The following is a 17,756-nucleotide window of genomic DNA, read 5'->3' as shown; positions in this document are numbered from 1 at the left end:
TACATAGTACACAGTCTACAGACAGTAAGAGAAAGGAATGTCTCAGTGTGCTAACATCATGGTTGTTCTGCAGGACTACGTACTACACCGTCTACAGACAGACGTACCACATGGAGAGGCGCCCCGTGTTCAAGTGCTGCCCAGGCTGGAGGCAGAAGGATGGAGAGAAGGGCTGTTTGCATAGTGAGTCCTATCTTTGTTTTGTACTTACATATATTGCATTACCTACAATCGGTTAATCCGTCCATCAATTTATCCATCCATCCATTCATCCATCTATGACGTTCATACGTGCATGAATGTACATATGTACTGTAAGTGTGTGTACGTAGGTAGGTACACACACATATGTATGTACATACATACAAACATATATACATACATTCATGCATGCATGTATACATACTGTACATACATACATACATACATACATGCATGCATCCATCCATCCATACATAGATACATACATACATACATACATACATACATACATACATACATACATACATACATGCATACATGCATACATGCATACATGCATACATACATACAGTCATACAGTCATACATGCATTTGAATTCATACATACATACATAAATGCATTTCATTCTGCTATTTACAAACATATGTTACTCTTTCTTCTTCAGGGATATGTGCCCCTAATACCTGCTTCAATGGTGGGAGATGTGCCGAGCTTGGAGACCAGATATGTCAGTGTCCAGATGGCTTCCAAGGGACACGCTGCCAATATGGTGGGTAACAGCACTGCTTCTTGTAGGTATCACATACATACCTTATAATATGTATATTGCAACTCATTTAGAAAATGTGCGTGCAAACTCTCATTCGTTTCATGGCAGGAGTTCTTGTTTAAACCTCAAAGTCGTGTCAGAACAAGTTGAGGAGAATATTGAGATTCACAGTTTCACAAAGCTACATTGGTGAAGTTTGAATAGACCGAAGTGTGACCTTGTGTTTTCAATTACAAGAGTCCTGGAGCTGTGAGTGGCCTTCTGTTGCTCTGAATGGGATCCTGCTTAGATCCTGGACTGTACCAGAAGCGTCTGTACCTCTCTCTTTCTCTGTCTCTCTCTCTCTCTCTCTCTCTCTCTCTCTGTCGCTCTCTCTCTCTCTCTCTCTCTCTCTCTCTCTCTCTCTCTCTCTCTCTCTCTCTCACAGTGAGACAACTTCCTTTGAAGACTGGAGCCTGGGCTGTTGTCACTTAGTCCACCTCCACTCAATGAAAACTGTATGTTTACGAGAGATGCACTAGGTTCTAGCCCTATGTGGCTGTGAAAGCTACCATCCACTTTAATCCTCTACATTGCTTCTGCTAATGTACGCACAGCTCAAGTATCTGTATCTGTCTTCTGTCCGAGCCCCTCCAGCATCTTGTGTGCTTTCAGAAAAGGACAATGTAGTTTGTTTGCTAGTTGGTTTGGAAGAGGCTTGCACACACATACGCACACACGCACACACACACACACACACACACACACACACACACACACACACACACACACACACACACACACACACACAAACACACACACAAAAACAAACAAACACATACATAGACACAGAAACAAACAAACAAACAAACAAACACACAGAGGCTAACCCCAGCCTAGCCTGTTGGGAGTGCCGGTAGGCAGGGGGGCAGTTTGCTTGGGGTCCTTTACAATGCCACTTCTCTGTGAGAAATGTCACAAGGATATGTTGTTGTTTGTCTGGGACTGTGCCACCACTCCCACACAACTGCTTTCAACCGAGGACTCTTCGGTATTGACAGCAATGATTAGACTTATTTAACAAGACTGAAGTATGTCTCTCTCTCTCTCTCTCTCTCTCTCTCTCTCTCTCTCTCTATCCCTCACTAGCTCACACACACTTTCTCAAACCTATCTTTTTCTCCTCTTTGCGCTAAATCTTAAGGAAAGGAATTAATTTATCCTTACATATTTCCCCTATAGACGTTTTTCCTTTCCCACAACGTCAGTCAGACTCCTCTGACTTTATGGCTTCTGAGTCATTATATATTCATACATTGCTGTGGCTATACTCAAGCTATACTCAAAGTAAAACATTTTAAGAACCCTTCTGGATCATTTTAAATGTAACTTGTAATGTAAATTCATAAATATATTATTTCCTGGGATGGATATAAATATCGAACTTAAAATCTATATGAGATAGTGAGGTAATCGAGCCATGCATTGTTTTGACAGAAAAATGTATGTTTTTGCGTATGTGTTTGTTTGTGTGTTTATGTGTTTGTGTGTATGTGTGTCCGCGTGTGGGTGTGTGCATGTTTTTGTTCATTCTTTTAAAAGGGGACTATAACGTGTCAGGTTTTCAATGGGTTACACATGCTGTGTCACATGGGAAAACAGAATGCTTTCATAAAAATAAATCTTTCACATTGATTCATATATGTCTTCAGCTTTATTACACATTCCACAGTTGCAGACCTCTTGTTGCAGCTTCATGTCCTTGCCCTCTAGAGTTCACAGGGAAGAGCGAGGAAAAGAAAGCAGATACAATATATTGAATAAAAGAGAGTAACGCTACCCTCTGTGGAATTCAGTAGATTTACGAGACGAGTCGCACATGTTCATAATCCAGCTGTGTGTAAAAATACAAGTTTTGGTTATGTTAAGACTGTGCGCAAATGTATTGCCTGTCTGTCCCACAGTTTCATTCTTCCTCCCTCCCTGTATGTCAGTTTGTCTTTCTGTCAGTCTGGATGGATGGCTGCTGTTTTTTGGAGGTTTCTGTCTCTATATGGCCTGTCAGCCTGGTTGGGCTTCAGATGATGCCTCTATTCTGGAACTCTCCAGTGGAGAGAGAGAGGGACAGATAGAGCGGTTGAATCAGACCATGTCAGAACCTTGTCCCATGCCACAGATAAATCCAAATAGCATACAACTGCATGGCCATGATGAATTAGTTGCTATGGGCCCTCCAGGCACTATGGCCACCGCCGTATTCTGAAGCAGAGCATTTCAAAGACTCTGTATACTCTGGTGCTTAACAAGATATTAATAAACAATCACTGCATGGATAGAAGAGGGCCTATTGTGTTCCTCAGGGTTAGGAACAGAAATTGTGACAGCTCTGGGAAACCTTTAAAAAGAGAATGCATGCACTCAGCCCCTCATTTCCTTGCTCATTCTCGGTTCACCTATTTCCAGCTACTCTGTTTGGATCGCTGAGCTTGAGTGTGCCTTTACAGGGATCCAACTGTCCCCAACTGCTTCTAATCTTTAGTATCAGAAGACAGGATGGGCAATCTCCTCTGTGGTAATGTGACACAATAGGCTTGGGCCATGGTGTTGCGTTTTGATGATCACTAGCTGTGGGCTGGCCGGGCCTGTGCTGAAACATGTGGTAGCTCTCAGACACTTGAGTCTTTATTTGTTGTTGTATTTTTATGTACTGCCTCTTTCTTGTGAATGCAAACGTTTTAATCTAATGGAGCCCCTGATGAGGTATCGCTGCAATGCCTTCACTGCATTGGCCTTCGATAGGTAAATAACACACGGCATCATTTTGATGATCAGCATCTGGCCCTGGCTAGCAAGGGTTTGGTTGTTCAGGGTACAGTGAAGAACATCATGGACAGTGTTTATAGCCCTGGATCCACTAAGAGAGAGCACTAGCTCTATCTCAGGTAGTCACACCTTTTATAAAACAACAATAGTTTATGATTTATGTTTGCACTTTTTGCCACTTAGCAATGTGAAAGTGATTGTGTGTGTGTGTTTGTGTGTGTAAATGTGTGTGTGTGTGTGTGCGTGTGTGTGTGTGTGTGTGTGTGTGTGTGTTTGTGTGTTTGAGAAAGCTTGTGATCGAGAGAGAGGGAGCGGTAGGGAAAATTGTGTGCTGACCACACCACATTAATTCAGATAGTGACTTGTGTATTTTTAAATCCATACACAGTTCACACATGTTTGTTTCTCTTTTTGTTCTCAAATTTAAATATCTTTCAGATTGTGTTTGGCACACACGCGCACACACACAAAAAGGAAAGTAACAAAGACAAAGTATTTGTATACGGGTTTGTTTTGTTGATGAGCTTTCTCTGCAAAATTGTTAAAATATGTGTTTGTTCAGTAGCATTGTTTCTCTGCAAGGCAGAATTGATGACTGGTCACACAATAGTAATGATAGACAAATTAGCCACTTTCTAAATCCAATCACTGTGTGACTGGTTTTATTTATCAGCCAACTAGAATCCTCGGGAAAACAAGCACATCATATCCGGTACAATCTTCAACTCGGATTACCTCTGGCGTGTGTTATAGTATAGTATTGGATGGTATTGGATCCCATCTCTTTCATTGCTTCCTCCTTTTTTTGGCAGTTAAATCATGTGTCCTGACAGGATTCCCTGATGGGAATACTTTTATTAGGGTTGCTGCTGGTTCAGGGCCATAACAAAATAAATTGATTGAGGATCAAAACAGATCAATCTTGTGAGTCTCCTAAACCTTATCAAAAAAATGTCCAGATCAGCGTTAAAATGAGAATACATCTGGATTGTTTTTTGTGTACCTCAATAGTTATGCAAAATCAGAACATTGCAATAACATTTGCAAAAATGAAACAAACACAAATCAATTAGTACTCACTGTGATCTCAAATTTTTTGGAGGTCTGGAAAGTTTTCCCAAACTCCGAAATGTGTGTTTTGCAATCAATCGCGTGTCATATTGTTTGACTTCTGCTTCAAAACTACTGTCTACTGGAAAGCATACTACTTATAACCGTATACTTGGGGTATTCAGACAGTATATAGATTGCAATGCTCTAAAATTATGAGATTGTGTAATCTTAAAAAGTAATGGCAAGATAAGGACATTTCCCCAGGAAATAATCTCTTTTTGATCCCAGCACTGTTTAATCCCGTCACCTCCTGGATAATAAGGCTAACATGAATACCAAGTAAACATATTAATGGACTGGAAACAAGTCAAATGTCCCCTAACACCCAATACTGTTATCAATCAGGATGTGATGCGAGCAATATGGTTTTCACAGAGGAGGTTATAGCTAGTTTTGGACCATTTACAAGGGTTTCTTAAATATAAGCTGTACTGCCTCTGCTATGGAGTTTCAGATGTGTGAATATAAGTGTGTGATGTAGTTTGTTTTCATGAAGAACCGAGCCGCAGATCCTTTGGATTACCTCTGACAGGTGACTCTTTATGTTGGCTCCCAGTCCCTCTTGTTCTCGTTGAAGTTTAGAGGCATACACCCGTCATTCGGAAGCAAAAAAGACTAATTAACCTCTTTTTAACATGGACATCTTTTAAGATGCAACATGAGCTTTGCTCTTGAAGTGGTCTTTCAAAAATATATTTCTGAATGTGTAATTCAAGGTGATCACAAAGAATGCCATAAAAGCTGCGGCGGTCGCTGGCAGCACTGACCACCACCGATTGCTTCCAGGTTTAACAGAGTTATTAGCTGTGAAATAGCTGCCCTTCCAATAGGCAGTTAGCTGAAACCGAAAAATATAAAAAAATTGAAATGGCCACCAACAGTGCCAAGGAATTCTAGTGAGAAGAAGAGGGAAAGCTGTTATTTTTCTGTTGGGATAAGTCTTGCAGAGTAAGAAAAATGTTGTTTTAAATGTAAATAGCAGTCTCTCCTTTTTATGAAACGCCCTTGGCTAACTGTTCTAACCTTGTGCTCCAAAACTACAATAACATACTGAAGGCGATGTCCACCTGGAATGTCATTAACAGATGTTCCCATTCAAGAGCATTTCTGTCATTCACAGAATGTGAACCTGAATGGGTGTCCACCACAAATAGTGGTGGGCCTACAATGGTGACCATACACTTGACCCTTTTGTAGATCTATTAGGTACAATAAGTATTACGAATTCCAATAAGCAAAAAGCAGTTGACCCCCAATAATTCAGTGCTGCCAAAACAAGCGTCGCATTTCTGCTGTAGAAGCCCAACTCACCATCAACTAAATCAAGCGGTAGTGTAAAGTCGACAATTTGTTAAGATGTTCTTTCCTTTATGGCTTTAATTTCCCTAAGGGATGGGTGGGGGGGGGGGGGGCTGGCTACAGTGTAGACCGTAAGGAGTCATATGTCAGCTGCCCTGACTCAAACATCACAGTGGCTGGCCTGAAGGGCAGACACCAGAGCAACCAGAGAGCTTTGCATTACTATCAGAGGAAGAGGCTCATCAGGGCCTAATAGCTGCCATACGCCAGCATAGAACTCATACACACACACGGATGCTCACGAACACACTCACACACACATGGGCACTCATGCACACACACACGCACACACACACACACACACACACACACACACACACACACACACACACACACACACACACACACACACACACACACACACACACATCCAAACAACTACTGCAGGTTTATGCTTTGCAGGAGATTATTCCAACACATGCACCCAGAGACCCCTAGTGCAGCAGTTGAGAGCAGCAATACCGGCAATTTAATATTGCCTCTCAGCATAGTCATATATTAAATACGACTCATACAAACCATATGGGCCATCTTGAATGCTGAATTTAATGTTTCTGTCTATCAACCAGTTTTCAATGAATAGTTTTATCGCACAGAGTCCCTGCTTCCTTTACGCAGTGTTTTGGACTCCAGAAGAGCTGGACAGTTCTGTAATCGACTTTCCAGGTCTTCTGGGCATTCATTGAAAGTAGCTCAGAGGGACTTTGAACCGGTGAACAATTTAGGATTTAGACCAATTCAAGATTTATCTTATTGAACATGATAACCCTAACCCTAACCCATTTGATTTAACTAACTCTCCAAATGTGCAAGATAAAGACCTAAACTGTTGGACTTGATTTGTTCCTCTACTAATGGATTTATTCTCTTGATTTTACAAGTCCAGTGCTTTTATAGTCATGCTACTTTACTTATTTAGACCCTCTTTCATTGTGTCAACAACTTACCTTGCGGATGGCTGTTTTTGTGAAGCCTTTGTTGGGTAGAACAAATATGTTGAGCAGAATGCCTCCCCTTATTGTTTCCATTCAGCTCAAGACAATCATAAAAAGAAGTGTACAGCAAGAAACGGTACCCCTGTAGAGATGGTTTAAACATGTTTCCTCCAAAGATCTTTATTATACCGGGACATCAATTATTTGTCAGTGGAACAAATGTGAAACATGTGAGGTGCGTATTTTGAGCGATGTAGCGATGTAGGCACATTTAGGTCCATTAGAGACACAATGTCTACCACATGTATCAGAGCAGAGGGAGAGGGTGAAGATGGAGAATGAGAGGTATGTGAGAATGTATGGAATCCATTTTCTTTTCCCATGTATTCTCAGTCAGGGTTGGGAGGGACTTGATGTTTTCCATGATGAAAATGGGCACAAGAGGATCCGTTGCAAGTTTCAGCAAAGCTGTAACTTTTGGAAATCACACTTAATGACCATCGCTTTTCTTTCAAGGCTTTGTGGGTAAATATCGGCAAGCGGTGATTGATGATGCCCATTTTGCCTTTACTCTCGCTGTCAATCACATATAACCCTAAACGTTACTTAAAACAATGACTTTTGTCTTCTCTTCATCTCCCATCAAACTGACGCTTCCCTCTCTGTGAAAGGTTTTCAAAAAGGTCCTCAGCTAGCCAATGAACTTTCGACCCTTTCCTCTGGTTCAGTGGATACTGTGTGTTCCCAAACAGGATGCGAAGTGCCCACTTAAAGGTCCATTAATCAAGTTGTGTGAGAGCAACTGTGTCATGATCTTTATCACCTCACAAACGGACGCAAGGACTGATAGGTAATTTATAATCATACGCCTGATATCTGTCAATAGAAGTTGTAAAGGATGGCAAAATGGAAATTATGAAGTGCATTTTAGTTGTGGTACTCCCTTGCATGCAAACTCCCTATAAAAGTTTGCATGCTGCAAAAAGATTGCATTTGTTTACTGAATATCTTGCCAAGAGTCAAGAGACACATATAAATATTCATTCAGAACGTACATTCAGAATAATACTTGTTCATGTTAACCTACCACATTTATACAAGAAGAAAGTACACAGGCTTCTCTGAACAAGGAACAGAACAAGTAAACACAATGTAGAGATTGAATAGAGATGTGTAGTGCTTAAAGGTCTAACTGTGCTCTTGGAAGATGGTTCTCATTAGCAGTGCTGTGTGTGCTGGTTATATATACATGTGCTCTGCCAAGCTCAAGCTTGTCTTCTGTCAAGATTGTGTAGTGCACATTGTACCATTGTTTGAAAGTTTGTGATCTTTGTAGGAAGTATCTTTTCCCTCTCAATAAATGATCCAACCATTTTATCTCCATCGTAATGCTAAGACATTCATCGTACATCTAATGTATTGCGTAATTATAGCTTTGAAGGTCTCAGGTACAACAACAACAACAACATAGATCACATTATTTTGGCTGCAGGTGTAGACCTTATCGTTTTTCTGTATTTGCTTGTGTCTGTGTCAAGTTGCTCCAAAGAGAATATAGGAGCAGAGGCTCAGATGATGCAGAGAAAACATATTGCTCCTTCCTCAATTATGTTCAAAAGGAAGCCTGTGTGCAGTATAAATAACTAGAATCTAGTATTAGCTTCACTTGCTATCCAAGAGGCCTATTTGATAATACAGCAAAATTACATACTATGGATGTCAGGGCTCTTTCAGCTATCACCTGACCTTCTGGTAAACATGCCAATTGAACTGTCAATCGACAGAACACCAAATGCACTGCTATCAACCAAAACAAAAACCATGAAACCAGAGCTGGTTTATTATTCAACATTCTGGGCTTGTGAAGGACAAATACAGATTGTCCTTGAAGGAATGTAAAAGTGTGTGGGCGTGTGTTTGTGTGTGTCAATGTTTGTGTGTGTGTGTTTGTGTGTGTCGATGCTTGTGTGTGTGTAAGTGTGTGTGCATGTGTGTGCAAGTACATGTATTTGTGTGTGTGTATTTGTGTTTGTGTGTGTGTTTGTGTGTGTGTGTGCGTGTATATGTGTGTGTGTGTGTGTGTGCAGGTGCATGTATTTGTGTGTGTATGTGTGTGTGTATCTATGCATATTTGTGCATGCGTGTGATTGTTTGTGGTAATGCATTGTACAAGGACCATCAATGTCAATAACACTTAATGAGGTTAGCAGGGGGTCAGGCCTTCTATGTTAGCCTTGTGCAGCACACCAGAGCGTTCCAGCAGCTGACTGCTAAACACAGTATCTGATAGAAGGCCATTAGAGCCAACATTCAGCCATTAACAGGAGACACATGTTTTTTTTTCAATTGCCGATGGATTTATCGTGTGTTGCAAAAGGAATGTGTGCATTGGAAACACAGAGTTTGGACCCATGGGGGCGTACAGTCAGGTGCTGTGCTGCGGAGCCAGGGAAGACTTTTAGCAGGCTGTGGGGTTATGAATGGAAGAAAGGGAACATGGAATGTGTGCGCATACATGGTGGAAAAGCGTAGGAAACACATTGATAGATGAAAAAATGAAGAGATAGATAGATAGATAGATAGATAGATAGATAGATAGATAGATGGATAGATGGATGGATGGATGGATGGATGGATGGATGGATGGATGGATGGATGGATGGATGGATGGATGGATGGATGGATGGATGGATGAATGGATGGATGGATGGATGGATGGATGGACGGACGGACGGACGGATGGATGGATGGATAGAAATAGAGAAAGAATCGATAGAAATCCATTGAATACAAAATAATTGAATAGATAGATCTATTGATCGATAGAATGGAAAACAGCCATGGAAATATGGCGGGAAGGACAAGAAAAAGGAAAACAATCAAAAACAAAATCCACAAAAAAGGGTTGGTGGGAGATGACAAAAGTAAAAGTTTACTCCATTCACATGTGGAGAGATCAATCTCCCACTCAGGTGAGGTGAGCGGTGGTGTGTGTCACCCGGGCTGTCAGAGTGCTGAGATGAAGATGGATGATCCACACATGAAGCTATAGAGAGAGGACATATGGAGCGAGCCACCGAGGGACCACTCCTGATGCATGATGAGGAAGAGACTCCAGGTGTTGCAGTGTTGCGCGACCGTAACGTTGGTAGAATTGGCGGCTTTCAGGTCAGCCATGTTGCAAACGTGCTTTTCTGTTCAATAAACAAAGGGGTTCAAACTATGACAGGCCTGCCTGTGTGGATAGTGGAAGTAGTTCAAGCAGTAAATCCGTCATGTTTTTTATTGTCTTTTGGCTTCAAATCTTAAAATAAAGCCTAGCACCATTGTAAATGTAGCCTGATTATTTGATTATTTTTACATTTCAATCTATAGTAAATATAAACCATTTGTATAATTCTTTGATTTCCTTGATTTTTCAGAAATATTTCTGTGTTTTCATAATTTTCGGGGAATTAGTGACAATGTAACAGCAAATTAAATGTTATTTGGGACTTTACTTTCTTTACTTTACCACTCCGCTAACATATATTTCATTCATTTTATGAATTTTTTATCTGGCAGTTCATTATTCAGGATGTTTGTTTGTTTTGTTTGGTTCTTCTTACCGGCCATGATGCTGACTTGCTATGGTGTGAAAGCAAAAGTTTCATGTTCGGCTAATTCACCATAACTCACTATTAATAACCTCTCTCTGTTTAAGAAACCACTACAGCTCCAGTGGTTTGGTTGCTGAATGTTTAATGAAGTTGCTAACATCTTATTCTACCCTATCAATCCACTGAAACGAGGCCAACTGCTTCTCGTAGAGATATCTATCTGTCTGACTACCATATCTGCTGATCTGCTGCTTTGGGAAATATATTATTTGTCAGCAGCATATGGTTTTGTCTGGAGCTCAGGGCAGAACATCATGCCAGCTTGACATGAAACTGAAGGAAGGTTTCAAGTCAAGACAAAGCCGCAAAATCCCAAATAAAGAAAACAATGATAATTGATTATCAAATGTTGATAATCAATTCTCAAATCATTAATTAGCAGACGGTCCAAGTGATGACTTCCTGTTTGCTGAACAGGAAGTCAAGGGACAGTATGAACCAGTCTCCAAGCACAGTCTTCCTCTCCTACTCAGCCTCTTGTTGTTGCTGGTGATGACATGTGACCCTGAGCTGATGTTAAGAGAGGTCGTTGGACTGTAATATGCAGCATCAGGATTAACGAGTTCCCAAATGAAAGGTTAACAAACTCAGATGATGCAATACAACTCTGAGAAATGTATTAGGGACTTTTGGGGTTCAACCATTGCAAATGGTTCAATCCAAGGGTAGTTTAAGAACACATTGAGATGATATATGATACTGCTAGGGGTGTTACATTATATCCCCCCCCCAGATGAAATTGTTTACCCTTGGGAATCAAGTATGGTTCTGGCCAGTTTTTTAAACATGGAGACCCATCCTTGGTTTCTGAGGTTCTGCAGGATTCCACTGATTGATTTTATAAAGATTCAACAGGCGTCTTCTTTTCTTATGTTTTCACAAAAAAGTACATTGCATATGACGTACTGCACAATGCATTACATTGGTCTGCTGAACTGTCCCAGCCAATGCCACCAACACCCTCTGAGGTCTTCAGAATAGTATCAGGCAGGCTTCTTTGCCAGTTTTACATGCCTGCTTTTCTATCCCAATTGTGACTATTTGTGAAAGTGATATAGCCACTGTGTTCCCAATGTATACCCATCCTCAACATCCATCAGAAATTGCAAGCTCAGTTAACAATGTACCAAGCAAACACTTTGACACTGCAATTATTTGCACTCAGTCGACTCTCTGACACAAAAGAGCACTTGCATTCTTGTCTTCAGTCCTTTGTTTTGTCCTGATTGTATTCAGCATTTTATTAGTGGCCAGTGTGTGAACACCTGTGATTCTGCATAGAAACAGCAGCAGAGGTCGGAGTTCATGCAGTTAATTCTGTGCAGCAGAGGTCAGATGTGTCCCACAAAGGCTCATGCTCTTTCCAGGCTGTTCCTTGGTTGAAGTATTTTGCTCACGTGATGTCCTCAATATAGCAAATTGTTTTCGTTTAGTTCTGTTTCAGCAATTTCCTGCTCAAAGGTAAACAAATTACTGATGTACACAGGGGGTCATATTAACTCTTTAAACAGATGAGGAGAAATTTGTAAATGATTTTTCCTTCCCTTCAGATTCCCCTGCCTTTACACTGTTACGCTGTCTATTCAATTTAGATTATTTAGTGGTCCAAGACTAATCCGGCTTTGGCCAGAAGGCCCTCTTTGAAGACCAAATGCAGTGCATTGTCACTTGTGGAAATGTGCAATGTGTTCCAACATTAGAACTCAACACAATAACTGTAACATATGTGGTATTACTTAATCGACCATACACACATTGAGACAGGGTGTAAACCTGCTGCCAATGCACAAGCTGCCATGAACATGAACCTCCTGAGGTCCAGGAAGTCCAGGTCTAAAATAACAGTTTTTCCTTCGTAACAGAGCGGCCATACAAAGAGCTAACAGTTGTTGTTCAAAGTGTAGGCATTTAAAGGTTTGTCTTTCAACTTAAATTGGATTGGTATGGCCCTCTATAACTCACCAATACAAGTCAGGAACTCGATGCGAACTGTAGACAGCCTATAAGCTAAGAGACAGATGGGGTCACTTGATAGCATTCAGACCACACAACAGCCCTTCAGCCTCTCACCAGACTCTCCACCACGAGATATAAACCAGAACAAAAACTCACAAATTCACAAAAAAAAAAACGTTTTAAAATGTTTGAATGCCAACAAACCATATAAAACTATGAATTAATGTTCCATGCTCCATTTAACGCAACTGGTTAGTTCTGACAAAACCTACCACACTCAACCCATTGACTAAACTTTCCTTATTTTTCTTTCAGATGTGAATGAATGTGGGGGGAATGACGGCGGCTGTGAGGGCTACTGCTGCAACACCATTGGCAGCTTCTACTGCAAGTGTCCCCAGGGAAGGAGACTGGGGCCGGACGGCAAGTCGTGTCAGGGTAAGAGCCATTATTCCATGCTGTTGGAGAGCTGACAGCATAAACGGCCCCTTTGCAAGCTATCTGCTTAGAAAGAGCAAATAACCATTCTAATCATTTCAAAAAAATAAGAAAATAATAATAATATTTAATATTTGCACTCTGCAGAATTCTTGGACATAATACACCACGAGTCACCAATGAATACACACAACATAAAAAAATCAACGTAGCATTGATATATGGCCTTGCATACAGAAGCATATGAAGCACATTTTATGCAACGCTCTATTTGAATACCGTTCATCAAGGAGCTGGACTCAAACCATTTGGCTGAGGCCCTCTGGCCCTTGCTGCCTCTATAGCAGTCAAGAACATTCAAAGCCCAGGTTGAGGCTCTGAATGTTCCATCCCCAGTGTTGTAAAGTTACTGAACTTCCCAAACAGCAGGAAGTGGACGTGTCCAATTACCTATCAGAAGCACTTTCTTCTGTTAAAGACTGCAGTGGGAGGGGGTTTGAGGGGGGTTTGGTTGGTTGTCAGGCCAACATGAACCTGCTGATGTAGCAGAGGGTGTTGCCACCCGTTTGTTGAAGAACCACAGGTGCCCCTGACCCTTAACCCCTGAGAGACAAAGTAGTACAGACGGTGTTTCTTTCTCACAATCAGCTAGGGAGCAACTGGGTATACTGGGCCGTAAGCACTGGTCTTAGATGCGAAACAAAACTTTGTCAGAACTTTGAAGCTGGATTGGATGGTTTTGAGTCATTGGAAAATAGATGGCTGTTGTTGACCAGAAAGCTAGATGGATTTCTTCAGCAGCTTTCATGGAGATCATTTGAAGTGGAACACTGATATGTGGTAATTCATATTCGGCTAATTCACCACAACTCACTATTAATAACCTCTCTCTGTTTAGAAAACCACTACAGCTCCAGTGGTTTGGTTGCTGAATGTTTAATGAAGTTGCTAACATCTTATTCTACCCGATCAATCCACTCAAACGAGGCCAACTGCTTCTCGTAGAGATATCTATTTGTCTGACTACAATATCTGCTGATCTGCTGCTGTGGGGAAATATTTTTGAACAAAAAAAATTAGCATTCACACTCAAAATATAAACAAACACAGATTTGTATTTTTCACATTTCCATTCAGCCTAGTACTAAAACTATCTGTAGAGAGTCCACATGCTGAGGGACAGATGGTGTCACACGATAGCGTCAGACCACACAACCTCTAAGGCCTTCAGTCGCTCACCAGCCTCTCAACCGCTAGTCGTCAAAAGAAGCCATTGTGTGTCTTACTGAAATCCTCTCATCGCAAAACACCAATTACTTTCACAACTTCAGCAAAGCTCTAACATGATCCACGGCCCACAATCTGGTAATTGCAATTCGTAATATTATGAAAGATTAAGCAAATGATAGAGATGTTTCTCTTAGGATGAACATGCCCTCTTTCAACACATTGTATCAATTTCAGGGGGTTCTTTGTTTGAATGAGATGGTCACCGGAATTGCTAATCCTTTGAACATGCTATCAGTAAACTAGGCAGGAACTAAGTTATTTAAAACAGCACTGAGGACCATCTGAACAGATTTCACACGGTTTCACACTGATCATCAGACACCACTCTGTGTAGAGATGAAGGAAGCGCTGGTCTGCAACGCAACTCTGTTTCATATGCAAACCTGCACAAGCACGCACAATCACAAACAAACACTGACACTGACACGCACACACAAACACATGCGGGCAAAAACATGCAAAAAAAAATTCTAAGGTAATTTATATACTGATTACATTCATACTAATCCAAACCTAAAATAATAAAAAAAACAAAAACTACCTTTTGGTTCCTTTCGTGCGATCCCGAGTTCAAACCGTGAGGCCGGTGAGAACCCTGGGAAGCACTTCAGAAAGGTTTGATGGGGGTTCCAGATGTGGAGCTCAGCCTGAAGACGGGAGTTCAGGTTCAGCTACATTGGAGAGTGACAACGGATCTTCTGAGATCTCTCTTTGTTCCCACGCACAGAAGCCTTATGTGATGAAAACGTTGCATTTTCCGATAGAATTTGGAGCATAGGCTATTGCACACAGGATGATACATTTTATGTCTTCTTTCTCTGACACATGCTTGTGCTTCTCCATGGGGTCTTAAGCAGCAACTTAGTGGAAAGAAGGGATACAGTGGCTTGGTTTGATGACATCATCATATGGATGGAAACATGTTTGACAGTCCCGGTGATGGAAATGGCAGAGCAATAGTTTTGAATGATCCTAAACACTTCAGTTTTCTCTAAATGGGAGGTTGAACAGAGCCACCTCAAACGTGTCAACAACTTCAATAATGAGTCTTTTTAGTCTAATTATAGTTTTTCCTTCTCTAAATACCTGTACATTCATATTTACTCTGTTAACTGAATACAATACTGTTTTGGTCAAGTCTTTTTTTTATCAGCCCTAATTTTGACAATGTAGTCATGTAGTCTTTTCATACATTTACGAGTTTATACATTTTCATGAGCCTTTGAGGTTGTAATGTCTGATCAGCTTTTTCTGTGTGTGTGTGTGTGTGTGTGTGTGTGTGTGTGTGTGTGTGTGTGCGTGTGTCCTGGTGTATGCACAAATGTGTGTGTGTGTGTGTGTGTGTGTGTGTGTCTGTGTGTGTGCACGTGTCTGTGTCTGTTTCTCTGTGAACATGTGTATGGATGTGCTTGCTTTTGCATGTGTCTGCAGATGTCAATGAGTGTGAGGAGCTGAACGGGGGATGCCAGCAGGTGTGTGTCAACACTCCTGGCTCTTATCACTGTGAGTGCAGCCCTGGCTTCCGCATGCACACGGACGGAAGGACCTGCATAGGTAAGGACTGGAATACCTCCATTACACAGCTCAAGTAACCCCCCCGCTCCTCCCCCCCACACAAACACACACAGGCACACACACACACACACACAGACACAAACACACACACACACACACACAGACACAAACACACACACACACACACACACACACAAACAGACACAAACACACACACACAGACACAAACACACACAGACACACACACACACACACACACAGACACACACACACACACACACAAACACACACACACAGACACAGACACACACACACACACACACACTTAATGAAAATGATCTGTTTCATACTACCAGCCTTTTTTAGCCCAATCATTGGGCAATTAAGTTAAACAGTGACCATACAATGCAGTATTTGTTTGGAACACGTTTAGAAATGTGTCTGTTTCATTCCTGAGAGGATGTGGAGTTTGTACGACTACACAAGTTTTCCAGGACACAGCATCATCTCCAACTTCAAAGCTGCATTCAACAATGTCAGAGACAGACAAATACAATATGTGTCAATTGGAGAATCTATTTTTTCAATCAGTTTCCCCATTCCCAGGTGAAATTCAAATTTTCCGTCATACCTACATAGATAACACACCCATGTATTATGGGCATCTCCGTTAGAATGGTATGAAGACGTTGACCCAGCACTCCACACAGAGAGTGGTGGGGTGAAACATCTGGTTCTGCTGGGTCCCAGGAGGCCAGATTCACACCTTCTCCAGAGGAAGACAGAGCCTCTGGCATGTTTCTACAACAGCCCGAGTCCCGTGGTAGGGAGACACTGGGAATCTGGGACATCTTCGATTGGATGTGGTTTATTTTTATGTTTCACCTTGTTTTTGTTGACAAAATGGATTTAGTAAAGCCCATAAACACATGCAAATGCATTCCATGCCATCCCAATAATTCCCCCCTTTAATCCTGGAAATATAATGTTGCACGATGACAGGTCTCTTTCACTTTCAGCCCAGCGCTAAGGGCCTCTGTCTGCAACCCTCGGGGGGAATGAAGAGAGGGTCAGAGGGTTCCACGCACAGCGCTGTCTGTTAGCAGCCAGCCAATCATGGGCTTTTATAGCCTGACCATGTCATCATGTCAGTGTTAAATGCCCCCAGAAGGCACGAGCACTGTCTTCCTTAAATGGCACAACATTAAATCGTAGGTATTAAATGGGATGGAAAGGTCAGTATTGACATGGTGCCCAGCTGTACCCTATGAAATGGTCCGTGAGATGGTATTTGCCTGCCTCTCCCAAGTGTAGTACAGAATCCCACTGAAGCCTCTTGATCTGTGGTCTTAAAAAATCTACAATTGCCAATGGCATGCATGTACACACGTTGCTTTTATGAGGTAATCCTCTCATCTGCCAAATAGCTCATCACCTGTTTGAACAACATTATTTTTCGATATTCAAAGCGGGTGTGCAATTTAGACACTTTAGATGCTTTTCCTTGAAGAGACTTAGAGACTTTTTTAAGACACATTTCAGTAAAGAGCAAGTCGTTGTTTGGAATCTTGCTAACTACATAGGCTGTGGACACAGGGTTCGAGCAGAAAACCTTTTGGCTGGGGGTCAAAGCAAACTGTAGGCAATCCTGCCCCATGAAGCGTGAGTACTATGCTAATATATATGCCTTAATTTAATTCGTTTGTTTGGTTTGTGTCTGAAGCGGTGAACTCGTGTTCGGTGAAGAACGGCGGCTGTGAGCACAAGTGTGTGGACACGGCCAACAACGTCTACAGATGCGAGTGTCGCAAGAAGTTCCGGCTGACGACAGACGGGAAGCACTGTGAACGTAAGTCATCTCCTGGCACAGGTCCCATGGCCGGCACACATCTGGTAGCGATCTTCTAGGAGCAGTCTTCAAACCTGCAACCCAGTCT

The 17,756-nt window shown here is 41.7% G+C and overlaps 1 protein-coding gene across 1 annotated transcript in view; it reads left to right on the top strand.

Annotated features, from left to right (window-relative positions):
• Positions 1–17,756, top strand: part of egfem1 (EGF-like and EMI domain containing 1) — a gene marked incomplete at both ends in the record, with an annotated part of 50,858 nt that overhangs the window by 1,415 nt on the left and 31,687 nt on the right. The window contains 5 exons of the mRNA XM_079731738.1: positions 74–183; positions 648–752; positions 12,892–13,014; positions 15,736–15,858; positions 17,543–17,668. Coding sequence (XP_079587864.1) covers positions 74–183; positions 648–752; positions 12,892–13,014; positions 15,736–15,858; positions 17,543–17,668 — 587 coding nt within the window. The remainder of the gene's footprint in view (positions 1–73; positions 184–647; positions 753–12,891; positions 13,015–15,735; positions 15,859–17,542; positions 17,669–17,756) is intronic.

Source organism: Pollachius pollachius (assembly GCF_949987615.1).
Source record: "Pollachius pollachius genome assembly, chromosome: 3".
Classification (NCBI taxonomy): domain Eukaryota; kingdom Metazoa; phylum Chordata; class Actinopteri; order Gadiformes; family Gadidae; genus Pollachius; species Pollachius pollachius.
This window is presented reverse-complemented; position numbering and strand designations above follow the sequence as displayed.